The following is a 21,265-nucleotide window of genomic DNA, read 5'->3' as shown; positions in this document are numbered from 1 at the left end:
CGGTGTCCTTTCAGAAAAGCACACGCCTGATGCTCTGATACCACTGTCACAAGATGGGCACCACGTGCCAATAGAAAAGAACAGACTGAACACACTTTTAGTACTTCAATAACAACTGAACTGAGAGAGAGAGAGAGAGAGAGAGAGAGAGAGAGAGAGAGAGAGAGAGAGAGAGAGAGAGAGAGAGAGACGACACGCGACACGAAGTGGCGGAATTCCACCCCAGAGAGTATTGGCCCCAAACCTTGGCGTCCCTTTCGGTATTTCTTTATATTGCATCAACAGAGTACAAGCCGGTACTCCAGTCTCTGCATGTTGTCCAGGAAGCATGCCAGAGAATGAGCCCTAACCTCATATTTACAGGCCCTTGGCCTGAAAAGTAGCTACAGTGAAAAGCCTTTAAAACTCAAAATCTTTTGGTCCAAAAGCAATGCCAAAAAGCTGTCAGCGCGTTTTGCGGAATTCCGTACAGCTGCCACGTCATCAGTTTTTGCATGAGTGTGTGTGGGTCCTGCTTTCTTTTACTTCCTTTATGTCACTGGGGCCCCATCGAACAGGGTCCCCATACGTTGGTAGGACTTCTTCTTTTGTTACTTGTTCTTCTTAGGGTTTAGGCCCCTCGGCCAGGTCTGCAAGTTGGCTCCATTCTTAAGGGCTTTGACACGTCAGCAGTTTGTGACAGCACACACTTGGGTACGCCACTCGCACATCTGCATCTGTCTTCTATACTCATAAAATTCAGAAAGAAGGTTTAGGTTGCCTCATACTCGTAGGTGTGTATGTACCATCTTTCTTCCGCTTCCATGCAACTCCGAGAGAGGGAAAGGAGAGAGGCTCACAATCATCGGGTCCCGGGAAAAAAATTTGCTCCAATACCACTGTGAGGATTACTATTATTAATTCGTATTTATCCTATTTATCTATGTGTTCTTAAGACAGAAAGCTGAAATTAGACTTGAGAAAATAGAACACAGATGTTTGATCGATCGATTGATTGAAATTGTGATACAATAGGCTCCTTATATAGAGACGAAGAGACAAATGAAAAGGCATGTCTTATGGTGAATAGACACGAGTGTAGACTAGGAGACACATTCTTTGGACGAATAGCTGCAACCATTGGATGAAGAGTTGCAACCATAGAGCGAAGGGACATGACCAATCGTCGAAGGAATGTGGCTCTTGATGAAGCGGCATGTCTCTAGACTGAAGAGTCGTGGCGTAGGGGTTCTTCCTGATTAGTTATAGGGGTTCTTCTTGATTAGTTACTTCTTGTATTTGCAACCATGAGTAAGTGTAGAATGTGTAATTAAGTCACAATCGTGACATGGGAAGGTGTTGCATGGTTACAACAGTATCCAGGATTGCATTTGGTTATGAGGGATCATCGACAGACCCTGTCTTCTTCCTTACGGTGATGGGCTATAGACGGGGCACACTAGATATATTACCAGACACTATGCGTCTTTTTGACTCAAAATCCATGAGACATTAGATTTGTTACTATATGTTGCATCACACTCTGGTTCATTTGGAAGGCTCGTTGTACACGTCTTGAGGTAGGAGCCTTCTGTTGTGCGGGACACATTGATTGCTATTTGGTCAGAGTTGCTACATACTCTTCGTAGCCATTGGGACACTTCAGCTGGCTCCTCCCGGGTAGCGAAGGAGCGTAGACGCTCTTTTCTCAGACATTAGTCTCGCACTTCAACACTGCTTACTTTGGATAGCGGCCGCATATCGTGGCATTATGCACCTCCGATGGTTTATTTTGCACTCATCACACATCCCACCTTGATGTTGCACTCATCACTCATCACACATCACACATCCCACCTTCGTTGTTGCACAATTCTGTACTTCTTTCGGGATCGACTACACTGAGCATCTCTGAAAGCCTTCATGTACAAAGTATATAGAAACTTTTTCAGAGAGAGAGAGAGAGAGGGGGGTGGCGGGGGGGGGGACGAGGGAACCACCTCCATGTGGTGGTCCTGGAAGCAGTGGCTTTGCTAGCTGACTAAGCTCCCCACCCTAAGCAGCCACCGTACTTCTCAGTGCGATGGTTGCTTAGGTTTTCCACTCTCTCCTCCCTCCTCTTACTTTTGGCTCTTCATGTTACTTGTTATGCCTGCAACACCTTTTTCTTTCTTGTTGTTTTTTTAATTTCGACGTAGGTCTTTATTTTCTTGCTTTGGTTTTTGAAGTATGTTTTGTTTGCTTGTGTTTTTTGTTTTGTGTGTGATGCCTGGTGGATTGTGCGTCTTTGCTTGCATTGCTTGCTTGTGTTGGGTGGGCGTGTTGTTTGATTGCTTGTTGCTGCTTGTGTATGTTCTTCGTGTTTCTCCTGTTTTTGGAGTTGCTTGCAGGTGTTTTGATGGAGGGGTTGGGATCTGGTTGCTGGAATTGAGCCTCGTCTACAACTCTTGCCTCCGACATCTTTCCTTTCCTTTGCAGGTTGTAGCAGCCATACCTCTTGGATTGCTGCCAGAGATGGTTAGAGGCATCCTTCGCCGCCTTGTCCTGTTTCTTTAAGATGATTTTACAAGTTGTGAGGACGGTCTTCTTTGAGTGTTCAAGATTTTCAGTCTCTCTCTCCCTCCTTCCCATCTCTCTCTCTCTCTTTTGAGTGTTCAAGATTTTCAGTCTCTCTCTCCCTCCTTCCCATCTCTCTCTCTCTCTCTCTCTCTCTCTCTCTCTCTCTCTCTATCTTTCGGTTTTGTTCTTCATGGTGTAGATGATGAATTGATGGTTGGCGCCATCAGTCATCTGGGGAAGCCTTCGAGCATGAAGACCTACTTCAGTTTCCTCCATGTGTCCCTTCTGCTGATATTTTTCCCTCCCTGTGACAGTGGTTTTTCCCCTCAGCTTTGTATTCCTTGGATATCTAGAGGGGTTTTTTCACCATTGTTTATCTTGTCATGTAATGCCTTCGGGCTTTATGATTTTACATTGTAATATCAAGGGTCAAGCCCCACTTTTGTTTCAAAGAGAGAGAAGAAGAAGAAGAAGAGAGTTCTACCTAACCTTCGGCTTCGGTTGCCCGTTCTTCGTCGGCCTTCATCCATGGCAACTACCAATCAGGCTCAGGGCACCACCACTCCGGTAGCCCGTCAACCCATTACTTGGATGTGTCAACCCATTACTTGGATGTATGACTTTACGAAAGCGGATGAGGCAGCCATCCATGTGGCCACCTAGATCCGCCATAGTGAATGCATAACTACAAAACACCTAGAGCAAGACATGGGTGAGTGTAAATTTCAATCTGGCCAGTGATGCTTTGCAAAAGCCCTATGGTGAGAACAATGGTGCCGACAACATGGTGCAGAAAGGCTTTCCAAGGCTCCCTATCCGAAACAGACCTCGGATAATGAGCTTGGAAAGCAAGGGAAAACTTTGCATCTCTGGGTCTATGATCAACTAGCCTCCCTCAGGACACTCATTATCTCTCTCTCTCTCTCTCTCTCTCTCTCACACACACACACACACACACACACACACTTTTTATTGTAAATCTAATTTGATTAATTTACAAGTGGGAAACCTCAAAGCGAGGGAAACCCACCAAAAAAGATCAGATACAAGGGGAAGAACACAATTGTGTTCTGCGGTGTAAAATCGCTAAAAGCAAACATAGAAGAGTTGCAAGATTTCTAGGGATATGTCCACAATGTCAAAGGCAAAATGTAACGATTGCCTAAGCGAAACCTTGAAGGATGGAAAAGGATCCGCTTCATGACGGTGTAACATATGGAGATTGCGATGGTGCCACAGAGACCACCATGACCAAAATCTGATCCATGCGAAGAAGATGGCAAACGTTGGAGGGAAGTTGGAAGAATGCCAAAAAGCCAAAAACGTTTGTGGAAAATCACCTCTCTCTCTCTCTCTCTCTCTCTCTCTCTCTCTCACACACACACACACACACACACACACACACACACACACACACACACTTTTTTGGGTCAAAAAGTGGCTGTATACTACCTCTATGGATGCTAAATGGAGCCTATCTCCTAGAGGAAGTAGAAGCCTGTTAGTGTGCAGTAGGATGTGTATATCAAGGTGGAAACTGTGAGGAATGGTGGATGAACCACCATGGAGTTGCATAATGCCATGTAATAATGCCCCTATCCATAATGAAGAGAACTGTGGTGCTTGCCCTTAATTTAAGAATTGATATTGACGCCTTTGTTGCCCTAGAGAGGCCAGCTGAAGAATCCGATTGACTGCTCAAAGTATGCAACAACTTTGATGAAATAGATGCTAAGGGACCGGCACATGGGAGGATCGAGCACCCGAGCAGAGTGAACCCATATAATCCACAACTAGAGTAGCAACTAGAGTATCGTGGGGTTACATAATAAAACATGCAGCAATGAAGGCAACATATAGAGTGTACCCCGTCTATATCCTGATGTTGTAATAAAAAACATTGGATATGTGGTAGATCCCTCATACATAGTATTTGAGCTCGGATATTGCGAAAGCCGAGTGACAATCCTGCACGTCTCAAAGCCCTCATGAGCCCTTCATGGTCATGTTGAGCTTCCGGAGCATGATGGCTGGTGGGGATCCTTTGAGGAATAGCTCTGGCCTAGAGTGGCATGATTTGGTAGAATGTCGCTTATAATCACTAGAGATGGCCCTCATATGGGACTGGTCTTAGAGGTGATCTCTGTGGAAGGTTGGGGCCCATCAAAGTAGTTGGTTCATCAAGCCGACGTAGAGTTGTTGATCCCAACTTTTCCAGCGATGACGTTCATTCATGGTGCAGCAATAGCACTGACAGAAGTATATAGTTCGGTAGTCCCACAGACTATCTTCCTTGTTGCTTGACAGGTTTGTGCGACCCCTCAGAGCACCTTGCCACCTCCTTGCTCTTTAGTGGGTTCGAAGCGTTAGTAGATAAGAGGGTTGGGCTCCGTCTGGTCTATGAGCCTTAACCATCTATTGCTAGAACACTATCAGCCTCGACAGAATAGGGAGTATATTCATCAGTTGTGGGTGCTTGCTTTGGTTGACTGCACTTTAACAATGAAATTGGAAGTTGATTTCTGGACTCTTAGGGGTTTGTTTGAGGGGTAGCGGATGGGTTTGTAGGACGAGATCAACGAGGGGGCGATTTAAGTAGCAACAGTGAGTCCAGCTTCTACATGTTTTAACCTCATAAACTGAGACCTGTTGGCATTTATAATGCGAAATACAAAACTTGCTTCCCTACAAGAGTTTCATAGCTTGAATATTGGCAGGTATTGGAACTTCGGAGATCCTACATGGGGCCGAAGATTGACGATCACTGAAGAAATTTGGCCGAACTGCATGGTAATAGTCTCCAAGGTCTTGGGAAGATTCATTTGAACATGATACTTGAAACGGGGACCTGTAACTATGCTTGACGCTCATCAGTCAAGTTTTTATGAATTTTTCTCTTTTCAGTAACCTTGGAGTATGAGATTCTACATGGTTTTTATTCGGGCTTCAAGTATCATGTTCAAATGAGTCTTCACAAGACCTTGGAGACTATAACCATGCAATTTGGCCAAATTTCTTCGGCGATCATCAATTTTGCATCCCTTGAAGAGGCATGCAGAAAAGTGGGGTGCATTTTAGTGGAGGTATGTCAATTTTATTGAGTTTTCTTTAGTATTTTTTGGGTGCAAAGGTGGTTGATTGATGTTTATCATCTTTTTGTATCTTTTAGGATAATCGAGGTGGTTTTTTTTTTTGTTTGTCACCTTTTTCTAGGCCACTAGTGATCTCTTGAAGGAGATAAGTTGCTGGCATCACCAAATATGAGGTTTATAGAGTATGGGGAGGAGAAGGATTATAATGAAGAGTTATATGTATGGGAGGTGGGGGTGGAGGTAGACCCCGTGTCTCCTCGAACCCTCGAGGCATGTGACTTGACACCATAGTTACCCGGAACGGGGAATGACAACATGCATGAAATGCCATTCCCTGTTTTGGATACTCACGTTTGAAACACAGAACAGGGATCTGGGACGGGAAATTGGGATGGGAAAGGGAAACGGGGACCTGTAACTATGCTTGGGGACCTGTAACTATGCTTGACGTTCATCAGTAAGTTTTTATGAATTTTTCTCTTTTCAACAATTTTGTGTGTCTACTTTGTTCTTAGATGGCCAATTGAGAGAGAGAGAGAGAGAGAGAGAGAGAGAGAGAGAGAGAGAGAGCATATCTACCCATCTCGCTTTACATGATTAATAACATGCTGATTTAGTCTCTGTTGTGGTAGCATAAAGTCTTTCACACAAGCTTTCAATAACTGTTTTTATTGTCCTTTCTTAATATAGACGTCTTCCAGATTGCACGAGCATGAGTCTAGAGCAAGTGTAGAAGGCCTCGATGCCTTTCTTTGGTCGTGATTTTCATATACCAGACATTAAATGAACCGAACATGTTGAAGGGCCATTGTACACCTTTATAGCCCTCTTTGATTGTCCCCCTCCCCATATGCTTGGAGATGATATATTACGTGATGCTGATGATGAGGATGTAGGGTAGGCTTATTTTGAGAGATTAGGGAATCCCTTTTGACATCTTTAATATTACCATTAGAGATTTGGTAATCATGATTGCCAAGAACTTGAATTCAATCAGGTTTAAATAGCTTTTGCATCACATTTTCAAATAAAAAGTCCTGTTCATGTTTTCAAAGAGGATCCTAATAAGAAGGCTTGCAATATCCATGGGAGAAACGAAAGGTTCTTCATGAAAGATCTTGCTCATTTTCTATACAAAATTTTGATTTTTAGGTCTGATTTAAAACATTAATGATGGGTTTGTACCTTTAAAAGATCAAAAAGTGGAATGTTTTAAAATTGTATAACAACTTTTTGCTAGTTTAGAAAGTTGAAATTTTGGGACCAGATTATTCTTTGAAATATATAATCATTGCTTGCCAATTTGCATGTAAAAAAATGGGAAAAGTTATCGATCATATTGAGTGATAACTCGGATTTTAGTCTCAAGACATATGTATCATAACTACAATTTTAAAGATAAGGGTTTTCTTGTGATAGTTAATAATATCTATTTGATATGAGCTAAGAACAAATGCCTCGACAATGTTTGTAATGTCCTTTCAACTCCTCAAATATGAATACATGTTATAGTGTAGTCATCAAAACAAAGATGTGGGATCTCAATAGTGCCCTTCAATATAATCCTCAACTTTAAATATCCTTAGAATTTCACGTTAAAACAATTTGCTTCAAAGGACCTTCAGGGACATCAAAGATTTAGAATTTTCTAATGAAGAGCTATTTTATGATATTCATAAATGTTTGAAAAAAACCATAGACATGGATTTTCTTATAAGGTCCTTTGGAGATCCAATATTGTACTTTTTTAAGATTACAATTTTAAATTAGCATGTTTGAAGTTTTCCTCATGAATTGTGCTTATAGACCACATTGTCTAAAAGAGCTCGAGTTTGAATTTTACTAAATGGAGCAATCTCTATATTTTGTGTACTTAATATTGTGTTGTTATTCATCCATATCAGTGTTTTGGAAAACATTGTAGCTCTCCAACAAGCCATGCCTTTATTTGCAAAGAGCAAAGAAGAAAATAGCGTAGATGCCACTGTATCCATTTTTAACATGTAATCTGATAGAATACAATAAACTATAACAAATTAAAAAATCCAAACCACTTTATCACCTTAATAAAACAGGGAAGATTTGCATGAAACGACTGAGAGTGAAGGGGGATAGAGATGATGGGGGGTGCGGGATACCCTTGCACAAGACAACATCGAGACTTGAATTGGACACCAACCCCAAAGTGTTGTTTTATACTAAGCAATGTTATCTCATATTCACATGATCAAGGTGTTTTTTTCTATGATCACAAGTGGTTCTCACAACATAAACATCAATTTCATAGTTCAGACCATGCCACTTGCTCATGTGACGTGGTGACCTCCAAATAGTCCAGTGGGTAAATCTATTACCCTAGTGGAAACTAATAGCCTAATAGGCATGCCTCAGTGCGGCCTGGTAGACTATTGAACTACATATATTGGGGTCTTTTCTCCCACAATTCTCGGCAAAGATTGATTCAAATTGAAGATTAATAGTGGTTTGATAGATAAAAGGTACAATGCAATTTATTTCTTTTCAATTTTTACTTGCTTTGGTTCTAAGCTCTAACAATTTATTTGTAATTTCTATTGCATTGTCGAGTTAATCATTTGTTGAGCTTTCGGCAAATGGTCGTTCACTCGACTAGATTTGTCATTACGCAAGACAAATGGTTAACTCAAGCTTTTAGTGATCCTTTGGCAAGATTTCAATATGTGGTTGTTCACTTGACTAGGTCTACCGTCACACAAATTAATGAATGACTTGTTTTTTGGTAAGCCTTTGGCTAACCTTCAATAAATGTTTGTTCATTTGGCTAGGTCTTGCGTCATGCAAATCAAATGGTGGATCCATGCTTTCTAGTTTAACACAAGGCAAGGCTTTGATAGATGGTCATCTTTTAACCTGGTATTTAGCTAAGCTCTATGTTAAACTCTTACTTGTAAACTCCACCCTTGGAGATACTTTGATAGATGGTCGTTAAATAGGCTAGGTTTGTCGTTTTCGATCCAATTGGTGGTTTTCTTCATAGTGCTCTTGTCATCATGATTTGACAAGTGGTAGGCGAATCCTATCATTGCAAAGGTGACAAGAAACACATTGAATGCTTGCCATTTTGCTGCATGGCATAATTAGTGTAGAATGTGTCGATACTATTTGATGATCTCGCATGTGTACCCAAATTTGACGGATGATTCTTTACTTGACTAGGTCTTCCATCTTCAGAGCACATATTCATCTTGTCTTTTGAATGCTTCCAATGTGCAAGAACCATCAAATGGTCTAGGTTTGTTGTCACTTGCACATCATGTAGCATATGTTTTACTAGAATTAGTGTAGCTTGTATGTAATGATTATAAATGTGGCGTATTAAATTATTTGAAATTCCCTTTGCATGCAATAAAACCTTTGTGTTGCACATCAATGGGAAAGTTTGAGCTGCCCCTTGATGTGAAAACAGCCATTTGCAAAAGGTTATTGATCTTCATGAATAGAATTTTGATCGATCACATATACAATATCATAGACACAAGAATTAGTTTAAGTAAGTGGTGACATGGGCTTAGTTACGCACCATCGACCACGCCAAGAAGGAGACCTGGTGTTTTTGTTTCTCTACTTTAACCGAGGAGGGGAGGGGGGGGGGGGGGGGGGGGGGGGGGGTCTTCCTGCAATGATGGAGGAGTGTGTGCCACCTCCTAAGCACCCTGAGTTCCTTGCTAGTTGCTAGTTACAAAAAGCCCAAGAAGTTAATAATTCTTTTCAAGCATGAGATGGAACAAATAAAAGGTCTAATACGATTTCCCCCCTCTTCCACCCATGCACTAGTGTGCACAATGGAGTTCACCATGAGGAGGGGGTCATCTATAATGACATGCATGCATGGAATCTCATGCTAGATGTCACTAGAGAGGGGGTTTCATGAGCAGGGAACATTGTTTGGGGCATGACATTGAGAGATGGAATTGATCACAGGCTAATAAAAATCACAACCAAGGAAAATCATGAATTCCGTCCATTGAGGACACCTCAATTTTTGGTCTGTTTCTAGAGCAAGGCATTAGATATCTATGCCCTAACATGGGTTCTAGAAATGTTTTGTAGATTCTACTTAAATTTTGTTGACTTTCACAATGTGCCTTGGGATGGCAAGGTTTCCATAAAGATAGGACTGATCAAAGATTGGATGGATACTTATTTGGAAAATGAAAAAGAAGATAGAAAGACAATGGTAAACTTGGATGAGCATCTCACCAAGTTCCGTCTATTGCTCAAGCGGTGTCTCCACCCTCTTTTGGAGATGGCGCCTCTTATGATGTAGACCATATTGATACAATTTTTACTTATGAAAATCAATCAAGTTGTATTGCACCATATTATCATTATTTGAGTTTTTCAATACAGTGCAATACAATTCTATGGAGTTCTACCAAACATCGAGCGAACTTATCCGAGCAAGTTCAAAACCGAGCAAAGTTGCCAAGTGAGTTTCTCACGTATATATATACTTCTTTTCTAAAAAGAGATATCACAGAGAGAGAGAGAGAGAGAGAGAGAGAGAGAGAGAGAGAGAGAGAGAGAGAGAGAGAGAGAGAGAGAGAGAGATAGATAGATAGAGAGAGAGAGAGAGATAGATTTCTCTAAATCCAATCAATAAATGTCAGCACCATTGCTCCCCAATCATGATTATACAAATCTAGTCGTCCTTATACATGTCACCATTGTTGGCAAAAACATGTTTTTTTGGAAACTTAAATATAGATCAATTGAACATCTTAGTTCATAAAGATGGAAGATGCAACTCCTTTCCATTTTGGATCATTGTTTGGAAAATCTAGCAACTATCTAGAAGGCAATTATTTGTTTGCGGCAAATTTCAATCTCTTTTGAGCTTGTGTATGCTCAAGTCAAGGTGGTAAGGAAATCTTGCTAGTTGGATGAGGAAAAGGGTTGCATCGTATTGACATCCCAGTTTTTGGAGATGATAGAGACTTGCCAAACCAAGAGCTACCATGTATGTCCACTAGGAAGAGCGCTATTAAGTGAGAGAAGATGCTTCGATCTCTCTCTCTCTCTCTCTCTCTCTCTAAAAAAAAGAAAAGAGAAACAATCATTATCACCAACTATTTTCATCATATACAAAACATCTTTACAACAAAATGTTAAGCTTGGAGAATCTACAAGAAAAAGTCTTTTCACTTCCAGGGGCCAAAGCTAACCAAGTCTACTTCGATCTTTGACTTATCTTTCTTCTCTTTCACTTCAACTTGCACATTCTCCCACTTAAGTTTTAGTCCTCATGAAAACCAAGCCAATGTGTGAGCACAACCAAATTACCTTGTAGGATCCTCTCTCTCTCTCTCTCTCTCTCTCTCTCTCTCTCTCTCTCTCTCTCTCTCTCTCTCTCTCTCTCTCTCTCTAGAGCCAATTGAAAACTCAAAACAACTGATTGAAGGGAGGGAAAGAGGATAGAATCCGGTTTGAAAATTCAAGAAATAAGGTTTTTTCATGTTCAAAAGCTAGGCATCCTAAAGTTTCAACACTTTGCTTTGTGAAAATTAACTCATCATAAAATTAGGTTTTATGTGTGCTAATCATAGGTAATTGGCCTTGACCTTAGATTAATGTACGTTCATTACTCATTAGTCCTAGACTCTTAGTGATAGTCTTAATACTCCATTAATTTTTAACATGACCTAGGGCTATGATTAGGCTTTAGTCTCTTTAGTCCAATTTCCATACACATCTCATAATGGAAGAAATAAAAATAGAGTTTAATTGTAAAAAATGCCGTTATTTTGAGAATTTTTCTCTATGGATGTTTGTGAAATCGATTTTTCCCGGAAACACTGTCTTAAGCATGTGAATTGGTGCTTGCTCTCTCTCTCTCTCTCTCTCTCTCTCTCTCTCTCTCTCTCTCTCTCTCTCTCCACGTTAATCATATACTCATTAGAAGTATAACAAGCTGACATTTGTCCAAAAATGATTTGCAAGAAAAACCCAACAGCAGTACCAACAAAGTGAAACTTACTTTAGCAGCGCTACATTCTAGAGAGGCACCTACCTAAGATTAATTAAGCTAATTCTATGGAATCTCAACATCCCCATCGTCAATCTCTATTTGCAAATCCTTGGGATCCTTCCCATCCACAGAGCAACCAACAGAAACACAGTGCCAAGACTTTCCTTTACTGTGCCAGCAAGCTCCTTTGCCATTGAACATGGACGCATCAAATGGGCAGTCTCGATCAAATCATCAAGAGAAATGTTGCCATTGTTCTTGATGTTCTTAAATATATAAGGAGAAGGAAGAGGAATCTGCAGGTCGGAAACCACCTAAGAGCTCATGTGGAACACTAGCATGGAGCAAAACCCTAACGCCAATGCTAGGACTGAGGCAAGCAGAAGAAGAAGAAGAAAAAGGCAATCGAGTGCTGCAGCGGCTTGCATGGTCAGATTAATAAGAGGAATTGTGACAATACAATTATGAGAGTAGCCACTGGCCACCAATCATGAGGAGCACCTGCAGTATAACAATGTCATAAATGCAAATGATGGCATCTCTGCTATTTCTGTCAGTCGGCTTCATCATTGTGGTATTGATTATGCATTAAATGGATAGGAATCTGATTGTCAGAGCTCACCCTCTTCGAGATTAGAAAGGGAGATAATTAGTGCACAAAACTTAGAGCGGATTAACAAGGCCCTTAGCACTAATCATGAGCAGCTCCAGTTGTCTTCAGAGAAGGCTATGTGCACACCAGAGCATAGGCGCCCACCACAGTAGTACTCGTTCTTGAGCAACGATTATAACACTTTTAGCTACTATTTCAGACCTGCGAGGAGCAACAACTGTAGCAATGCATTCATCTTCTTCCTATCGCGCTCGGGCTCCTCGAGGGATTTGATCACAAGGGCATCGGCGCTAATTTCTCTCTTACTTCTAGTCCAAGTCCAGTTCAGAGTCACCATTGAGGGAGCCACCCGTAAACTCCACTAGACAGTAGACATGAAGCTGAGTGATGCATGTTTTGCACCCACGATGAAGATGCAATGCTGATAAAGAAAGGGCGACAAGAATATGAGGAGGTGGTTTTTGTTTGTTTAACAGGAGCAGAAGTTGGAGATGCCTCTTCATTGGCACCCAATATCGGGCCTCTGAGCCTGTCGCCCAAGAAGGTAGGAGAGGACATCTCCAAGGAGACTGCCAAGGACTAGAAGGGCATGTGCATTATTGTCAAGCTTGCTGTCTAGAATTGTCAAGCCAAGGTCGCTGTCGTCCCTTCCACTATCTACGAGGGATCCAATTTGGACGGCATCTCTGTTGGTTTCCTCTCCTTTCTTTCTGTTTCTTCTGCTTCTGCTCTCGCAACCTTGTGTTGCCCTCACTCACTTGATGATCTCTCTCTCTCTCTCTCTCTCTCTCTCTCTCTCTCTCTCTCTCTCTCTTTCTTTTTGTTTGTCTATCTGAACGAGTGGAAACCTCACAAATTAAAAAAGTGTCATTCTTTGCACTCTTATATATGCAAGAACATGCCATCATAGCCCACAATAAGCATGACATATTTCAGCTGTATGTATGCAGCACCCCCCAACCTCATAAGGCACGACAAAGAAAAAGGTTGCGAGCGTGCATTGACCTATCTTTTTTTGAAAACATACTTCTTATGTTCATAGAAAAAATTAGTTTTGGCACTGCCAAGGTTCACAATTTTGGGGCAACCATCTCTATCCTTGTCCTGTTGGGTGCACTCTTTACAGTAGTAAGCATCAAAAATGCCAACACCTCCGTAGATGATGCAGCACCCTTGGAAGGAGCCATAATTGCACTTATCGCACACTCAAACCAGAGTACAGGGGCGCACGTATGAATCGCAAATCACACACGGACTCCCATGTCTGCTACTGAGAGAGGAGGGAAAGGATGGAGGCAGTAGTTTGCCTGTGGGGTTGAGGGTATTTGAAGAAGCGCTGCTTGCAAGGGAGAGCACTCGGCAATTCAGTTTTCTTCGTGAGCAAGGACCTGATGGTGAGGTCACGAACAGGGGACATTGCAGAGGTTGTTGGGCTCTGTGGATAGCGAGTAATGGTGGGACCCAGACAGCGTAGCGCCCCTACGGCCAGACATTCCCGGGCTTCCCCTTCGCGCGCTTCAGTGATGTCCGTTTGCTCGTCGACCTCTTGGGTAGGTTGCCCTTGCGCTTCTTGCAGAGTCGCCCTTCGCCATGGCTACTCGTGAGTGCCCCATGTATGCTGAGAGAGAGTCTCTCTCTCTCTCTCTCTCTCTCTCTCTCTCTCTCTCTCCCGACGTGCGCTCTTTGAGAGAGTTGAGTTTTTTTTTTTTTTGGAGAGAGAGAGAGAGAGAGAGAGAGAGAGAGAGAGAGAGAGAGAGAGAGAGAGAGAGAGAGAGAGAGAGGTTTTTTTTTTTTTGGAGAGAGAGAGAGAGAGAGAGAGAGGTCGGGAGAGAGAGAGAGAGAGAGAGAGAGAGAGAGAGAGAGAGAAAGAATCCATCACTTGCATTTTGCACCTCTAGCAAAGTATTATGCACTATAGTACTGCAATGGCGAGCTCTTCTTATGTGGGTAGCAACACGGGTCTGGCATTGCTGCTTCTTGCCATGCCTTTGGTGATGGGAGTGGTGAGCCTCGCGAACGCAGTAGTAGCGATATTGAAGAGGATGCCGAAGAAGAGAGAGAGCCAGCTTTCGGCCTGCAACGGCCCTTGGAGCTGGCCTCCCCAGACACTCAGGCATGCCAAGAAGGCAACTATAACCCAGCGATGGCAGACCCGTATGAATTCCTTGTGAGTGAAAGCACGGTAAGTTCATCTCACGAGGACGTTTTGCAGCGCATTCCTGGCTGGGAAGAGAAGGGAGCGCCTGCTTTGTCGCCATCGCAGGAAGATCAACCCCTGGCTTTGCGGCACCTCTAGCAGCACGTGGGGACAAGGGCCACGTACGTATGGCGGGGTGGTTATATTGATTAGCATGGCGGTCAAGGTGGCAAGGGCGGCTATAACAACGACCATGGAGGCAACCAGGGCAAGGGCCATGGCGGCAGCTCCGATAGTCCTCTCTTGTATCTAAATTGCCAGGTCTCTTTAACAGGGTTGCGAGCTTGCGCTGCAGGTGATGAGCTAATAATAAGGGACTTCATATCGGCGGTTGAGTAGATTGTTCTCTCTCTCTCTCTCTCTCTCTGTGTTTAGTGATATCTTTGGCTTATTCTAATTAAACACCAATTTCAAGTGCTGTGCAGCATAATGCAAGTTTAATGTCTTATCATGTCAACATACGGTAATGTCTTATCATGTCAACTGCTCTCTCACAATCCAAGTTTAATGTCTTATCAACAAGATTAATGTCTTATCATGTCAACATAGGGTAATGTCTTATCATGTCAACTGCTCTCTCACAATGCAAGTTTAATGTCTTATCATGTCAACATAGGGTTCACTTATGCTGCACAACACTTGAAATTGGTGTTTAATCAGAATAAGCCAAAGATATCACTAAACAAAGAGAGAGAGAGAGAGAGAGAGAGAGAGAGAGAGAGAGAGAGAGAGAGAGAGAGAGAGAGAGAGGGAGAGAGATCTCCATGACGAAGAGGAAGTAGAAGCAGTTGCGGCATAAGTAGTCATGATGGTCAAGTGTCGCAACGGTGGGCGTAACAAGCATGGAAGAGGCCACACCAACCCCATCAGGTGCTCCAATTGTGGGTGATGTGTGCCCAAGGACAACGCTGTCAAGTGGTTTCTTGTAAGGAACATTGTTGAACAAGCTGCTCTGTGAGATGTGCATGATGCTTTTGTTTATGATGGGTATGCTGTTTCCAAGCTTTGCGCTAAAGTGCAGTACTGCGTTTCATGCGCCATTCAGTCTCACGTTGTCCGTGTGAGATCCCACACAACAAGGAGAGTTTGGGAGCCACCACAGAGGTTTAGATGCAAGGAGGATATGCAGAACCACAATCAACGTACCAATGTTCCAGGTGCTGTTAGGAAGTGAAGAGGTGTCTAATTAGTGCGTAAACTAGGAGAGGAAGAAGGCTCAAGAATTTTGACTTCTATCATAGAACTCTTAAAAGACACATGCTACGAGCATTGCCACTGTGGTTGAAGCCATCAATAAGATGGACGTTGAGGGACTTTTGAGTCTTTTGGACGGGCTTGTATCTGATGTTTTTGAAATGTCTTTCTAAAGTTTTTCCACACACACACACACACACAGAGAGAGAGAGAGAGAGAGAGAGAGAGAGAGAGAGAGAGAGAGAGAGAGAGAGAGAGAGAGAGAGAGAGAGAGAGAGAGAGAGAGCCTGACTTGCTTCTGAGACTCTGAGAGTGTGTGACAGAGAGAAGCCCACGAGTGAACAAGAGACACGACACTGAAAATTCACTAAACTCGGCCACTGAGAGTGAGTGACCACTGCTCGAAAAAAACTTTTTTCCAAAAACTTGTCAAACCTACATGTTAGATACAATAGAGGTAAACTCACTAAATCTGAAGGTTTTTATACCAATTTACACTAATTTTTTTTTCAAAATTTGGAGGTTTTCTCACCTTCAACTATAAAATTTAGAGGTAAATCTCAAAATTTGTAGGGTGGGTTACACTAAACCTAGGTTTTTCGAGCATTGTGAGTGACTTATAGAGGCGGCGCTAAGTCTGAGAGAGAGAGAGAGAGAGAGAGAGAGAGAGAGAGAGAGAGAGAGAGAGAGAGAGAGAGAGAGAGAGAGAGAGAGAGAGAGAGAGAGAGAGAGAGCGTAATTGGCTAGATTGGTTGAGAGCATGCACACCCCTTCCATGTAGAGCTCGCTGCTCAGTGGCGGAATCAGGCCTACTTTTGTGGAACTCTAGAAGAAGGTGGAGGTAGCGATTGTTGAACAAGTGTATGCGCGACTAGAAAGGCTGGTGTTTGAGAAAAGATTCCTCAGCTGATCCCGCAACTGAGGAAGACGAACCTCATTCTCTCTCTCTCTCTCTCTCTCTCTCTCTCTCTCTCTCTCACACACACACACACACACACACACACACACACACACACACACACACACACACACACACCCAAACTCTTCATCTTTGTTCTTGTTGAAAAATGGGGCCGAGGTGATTGTGAAGGCATTGCATAAGAGGTGATTGCCAAGCTGTTGCATGCAAGTGGTGATTATCATTCATGTTGACAGTACTTTATGATGTTCATCAGCTCTCCTGCCCTTGTCCACAGTGTCCTCATGATTGGGGCCTCCTCTTTTGCAACTCACCATGCAAACTCTAAGAGTGTCCGTAGTTCATGAAAACGATTATTTTCAAGTATGTGATGTGAGGGATATTTTCCTTTTCCTCTTCGTTTCTCAAGTGTCATGATTATACGCTGAAAGATCTTTTTGGCGAGCTAGACAAAATGGAGTCAGTCATTCAAAAAAAAAAAACTCCAATTTCAATAAGGTACAATCTAGCACCAAAGATTGCAAATACACATTGTTCATATTGGCTCCAACCTACCAATACGATCTACCAAGTCTACTTCTTCTATAACTTCCTTAGAAGCACTTGCCATAATAATATGTATTGGGAAACCCTCCTCCCCCCTCCACAACATTGCCCGCGTGCACACACACACACACACACACATTTTTACTTGTCCAAGCATCTACCATGGCTTTAATATTGATGACCACAAGGTGTGATTAAGAGGAGGGAGCATAACCTTGGATAATCAAGGAGTTAATATAAGGGTGGATGATTAAATTCTCCATAAGGAATGCTCTAGACGTTTAGAGACAATGATAGATAGATTGTAATATGTAATCTGATGCTAAATGTTTCTATTATAATTTAAGTTCTATGTACCTTGTGGGGTTTTGCTTCTTTTTTATGATTTCTCAAAAAGGTTTGCTTGGAGTTTGAAATTACCCATCCTGTAGTCAACCATGGCTAGACACATAACCATTTATGGACGACAATGTGGCCACAATATTGTTTTTATGTTTGACGATAGGATCTATGCACTTTCTATATTTTTTGTGATACAACGCTATGAAATAATAGTGCATTCAATTTGCATCCATTAACTCTAATGTGAGAGTAGGTGAAGATAAAGGCTATTGAACTTGCTAGTGGTGAACAAATCTTGCTTCTCAATCATGGCCAATGTCAATTCTAGAACGTTCGCATTGCTATTGAAAGTACACAAGGCATTCGAATGAAGGACACACTAGTAATAGTCCGATGGTCCCTCCAGATTAGTTGGTATACTACATGCAATGCCTTCACACAAAGCAACCTACACATGGCACTCAAGCAAGCAAAGGATATCATTCAAGTTCAAGAGCTACCTATGCATTATGATGGACATGTGGCATTTGAGTTACCATCTTTTGATCTATTTGTGCACAAACTTATAAAATTGCAACATGTGAATTTACCATGGAGAATAAGTTTGCACAAATAGAGTTTTGGAATATGCTCAGCAAGATGGTTAGAAGCAAGGATATGACTATGTATCAATGTGTGTGTGAACACATTAAAGGAAGAGTATGTCTCTTTTGTTCGAAACTATTTGAGATGCAACATGGTTACTTTGCTACACTATACTCTATAGAGTGACTATTGAGATCTTGATCTAATCTTTTTCATTGATTATGCTCGCTCGGTTTCTTGTCTGCTCGGAAGTACTCGCTCATGGATTGGGATTCCTCAATTCTAGATGTTTGACAACTTCAATGTAAAAAACATTTGTCGCTTTTTTAACGTGTGTCCCAAGTGTGGATCCATTGATTTCATTGTCAAGTACAAGTCTTTATTGAGTCAAATTATGATAGTCTTCTTATTGTTTCGAGTGTGTCTCAAGTCTTTAAGTGCCAATTCATTGTCTTGAATCTCGAACATGGCTCACTTAATTTTAGTATACTTGCTACTAAATGCTTGTCTTGAGCATGGCTCAATTAATTCATTGCAATGGAGGTGTGCATTGTATGGAATATAAGAAACTAGAAAATACTTGTGTCGAGCGTGGCTTAACGATAATCATCAATTTATTCCTTTGTTCACGTGGTGCACTACTAAAAAATGAACATAAAGTTGTTTACCATGCGAGCATTTTCTCACCATTTGTCATCAAGTTACTATTTATTTGACATAGTGCAATGCATAAAAGACTTGTTGGATATTTTAGATGGTGCAAACCAATGAGGATGCAAAGAAAGCCTTTGAGTTCTTAAAGTAGATGGTGTAACTAATCACCATCAATGATATTGATTGTCACTTGTCGATCGCTCTTCATGATGGGTATCTGCATATGGATTTCAATAGGGGAGAATCACCAAGGTAGCTAGCGTTCAACGACATCGCAAAGACCATATGGCCAAGCATTTTAACCACCAATAAAATTTAGAAGGGCTACTTAAAGATTTACACACATAATGTGCCACAAATAATCAAGTATTCTGTGTGCATATACGCGCATATCGTGGGAAAACTTATGCATCAATTTCAAGCCTCCCCAGCTTCACGTGGAGGGCACTCATAGTGAGTCCAGAACTATACCAAGTAATAAGCTGAGATTGGTCATGGTGAGAGCCCTTATGGAGGTTCACCAAAAGGTAGACAAATTGCACACCTAGATAGAGTAGCATGTAACCCAAAAAATTCAAGACCATCCTAAGAGCTTTTCATCAGAGATGTACACATAGTGATAAAAGAAGTAGATGCTTGAGACTATAGGAGATAGAAACAAAAGAAAAATCTCTATTGACCATGATTGAACATCCCGACACCTTGGAGCCCATTGCTACAACCAACTCATGGTGGCACATGCCCTATTTGTGGTAGTTTCTTTCACTAGTGATCCAACCACTACACTCTCCCCTAACGTGTAATGTAAGTGTATCTAAATGTGTACGCTTGGGTGCTCTTTGTAGCATTTTCTAACTAATGAACAAATACACATTTGGCAACAAAAATTAAATTGCAACTACGATACATCTTTGAAAATAACTTTTGGAATAATGATTACAAAATATTGATAATTACTTCAAACTATAATCAAATTTGTATGTTGCCACAAGATGTCTTTGTTCTATCTGATCTCAAAAAGATACAATTGCTCACAACTTAGTATAGCCATGCTCTACTGAGTGTTGGATACAAAGAAGTGCCTTTTGGTAGTACATGTCAATTCATGCCCCAATTGGAATCGTATTTTTAGAGTTGGATAAAAAAATATAGTGGATCTAAAGATCCATATGACCACTTAGCGAGCTTCAAGTAAGTGCTAAGGGCGGAGAGGATTCTTGACTTTCATACATAGTTTTTGGAATGACTCCAGAGGGTAAGGCTTTGACTTGGTTTGAGAATATACCTCTAAGAAAATTTATGGATTTAACCACATTGGCTAAAATATTTGTGACAACTTGTTCAAAAACAAGGATTAAGCACAACACCATGATACAAATCTACATCATTAAACAAAAACAAGGAGAATTTATGAGAGATTGTGTAAGTAGAATGAGACAACATATTGCTAGATGCCTAGAGTTGGAAGTTCTAGCTAATGAATGGTTGGTATCATGGAAGGACTACTCAACAAGGAATTGCATGCTATACTCTATAGCAAGAAACATACAACCTTGGAAGCAAACATTCTTGATGCAATTGACTTAGGGAGTAACTGTGATATTTTCAATGCAAAGAGTACTATAAAAAATACCCAGAGTGATAAAACTGCAGCTACTATGCCAACTCAAGTAGGAAAAATGATTACCGCTCCTCTAAACGCCATAGAAGATATGCTTAAACCAATGAATGAGGTGATGAGCAATATGAAAAAAATTGCCAGTGAGGGTTCTAAGAGAAGGACCACCCCAAAGGCAGCCAATGGTACCGACGAGACCAAACAAATGGTATACTATTGAGGGTAAATGGACAAACCATGATACTGATTATTGACCAAAATATAATTACAATGTTCAATATTTTTCAATGAGACATTAAAGGCAACCTATATGTAAGTATGCTCCTAAGATGGTTCCAATGCAAAATTCATCCATGGCCATGGAGAGACCACAACTTGTACTAGATCAACAACCACCACTACCAAGAAATAATGTAACACAAGTCAAATATATACATCTTAAGGGACAAGTGGATGAGCAAGCTTTAGTACTAGGTATGCCATTTATGGAAACTAGTTCTTCTACCATGGTAATTGAAGAAGAATGGTATAATTAACCACCACCTCCCATGGTTGCACCAGTTTATTATGAATCTCAATAGGAAGCACCTATGTATTTCATTGCAAATCCAAGATCTCAACCTCTTATTATGAAACCAATGTCCAAACCATAGGTAATGGTCATAGTTGTGGATTGAACGATCATTGCAAAAATGATTGCCCTAAATTAGATAAGAATGTATACTGCATGAAATGTGGAAAAAAAGAGGATCAATTTCCAAACAATTGTCCTAGAATTCCCATTACCAAAGGAAAAGCTAAAGTAAACATAATCTATGTTTTGCCTCTACAAGCTCATCAGATAGTCGCAACCAATTGTTTTGATAAAAGTTATCACAAGGACACAAGCCTAGATAAACAAATAAAACATTACATACAATTCTGAGAGCACTAAAAAATCCTAACAAGAATCCAAGAAAA

The 21,265-nt window shown here is 41.3% G+C and overlaps 1 protein-coding gene and 2 pseudogenes across 12 annotated transcripts in view; 2 read left to right on the top strand and 1 right to left on the bottom strand.

Moving 5' to 3' along the window:
• The window catches only part of LOC147444092 (uncharacterized), a 110,769-nt gene extending 101,908 nt beyond the window's left edge, over positions 1-8,861 (top strand). For 8 of the 12 annotated variants that reach the window (XR_015190021.1, XR_015190019.1, XM_086526823.1 and 5 more), the window contains one exon: positions 6,321-6,684. Coding sequence is in view for 7 of the 12 variants with exons in the window: in XM_086526823.1 (XP_086382949.1) it covers positions 6,321-6,363 (43 nt within the window). In the remaining 5 variants the exon portion in view is untranslated. Of the gene's footprint in view, positions 1-5,255; positions 5,622-5,751; positions 5,927-6,320; positions 6,685-8,434 lie in introns of those variants that run through there. The other 4 variants (XR_015190017.1, XR_015190016.1, XR_015190023.1 and 1 more) reach the window with 4 other exon arrangements.
• A 4,394-nt stretch (positions 8,862-13,255) lies between these two features.
• On the bottom strand, positions 13,256-13,853 carry LOC147444091 (uncharacterized; annotated as a pseudogene).
• Positions 13,854-14,175: 322 nt separating this feature from the next.
• LOC147444090 (uncharacterized) lies at positions 14,176-14,807 on the top strand (annotated as a pseudogene).
• The last annotated feature ends 6,458 nt before the right edge of the window (positions 14,808-21,265 follow it).

The sequence above is a fragment of the Adiantum capillus-veneris genome, chromosome 13, assembly GCF_014529385.1.
Source record: "Adiantum capillus-veneris isolate H3 chromosome 13, ASM1452938v2, whole genome shotgun sequence".
In the NCBI taxonomy this organism is placed as follows: domain Eukaryota; kingdom Viridiplantae; phylum Streptophyta; class Polypodiopsida; order Polypodiales; family Pteridaceae; genus Adiantum; species Adiantum capillus-veneris.
Note: the sequence above shows the minus strand (reverse complement) of the source record. Positions and strands in the feature narration are given on the sequence as shown.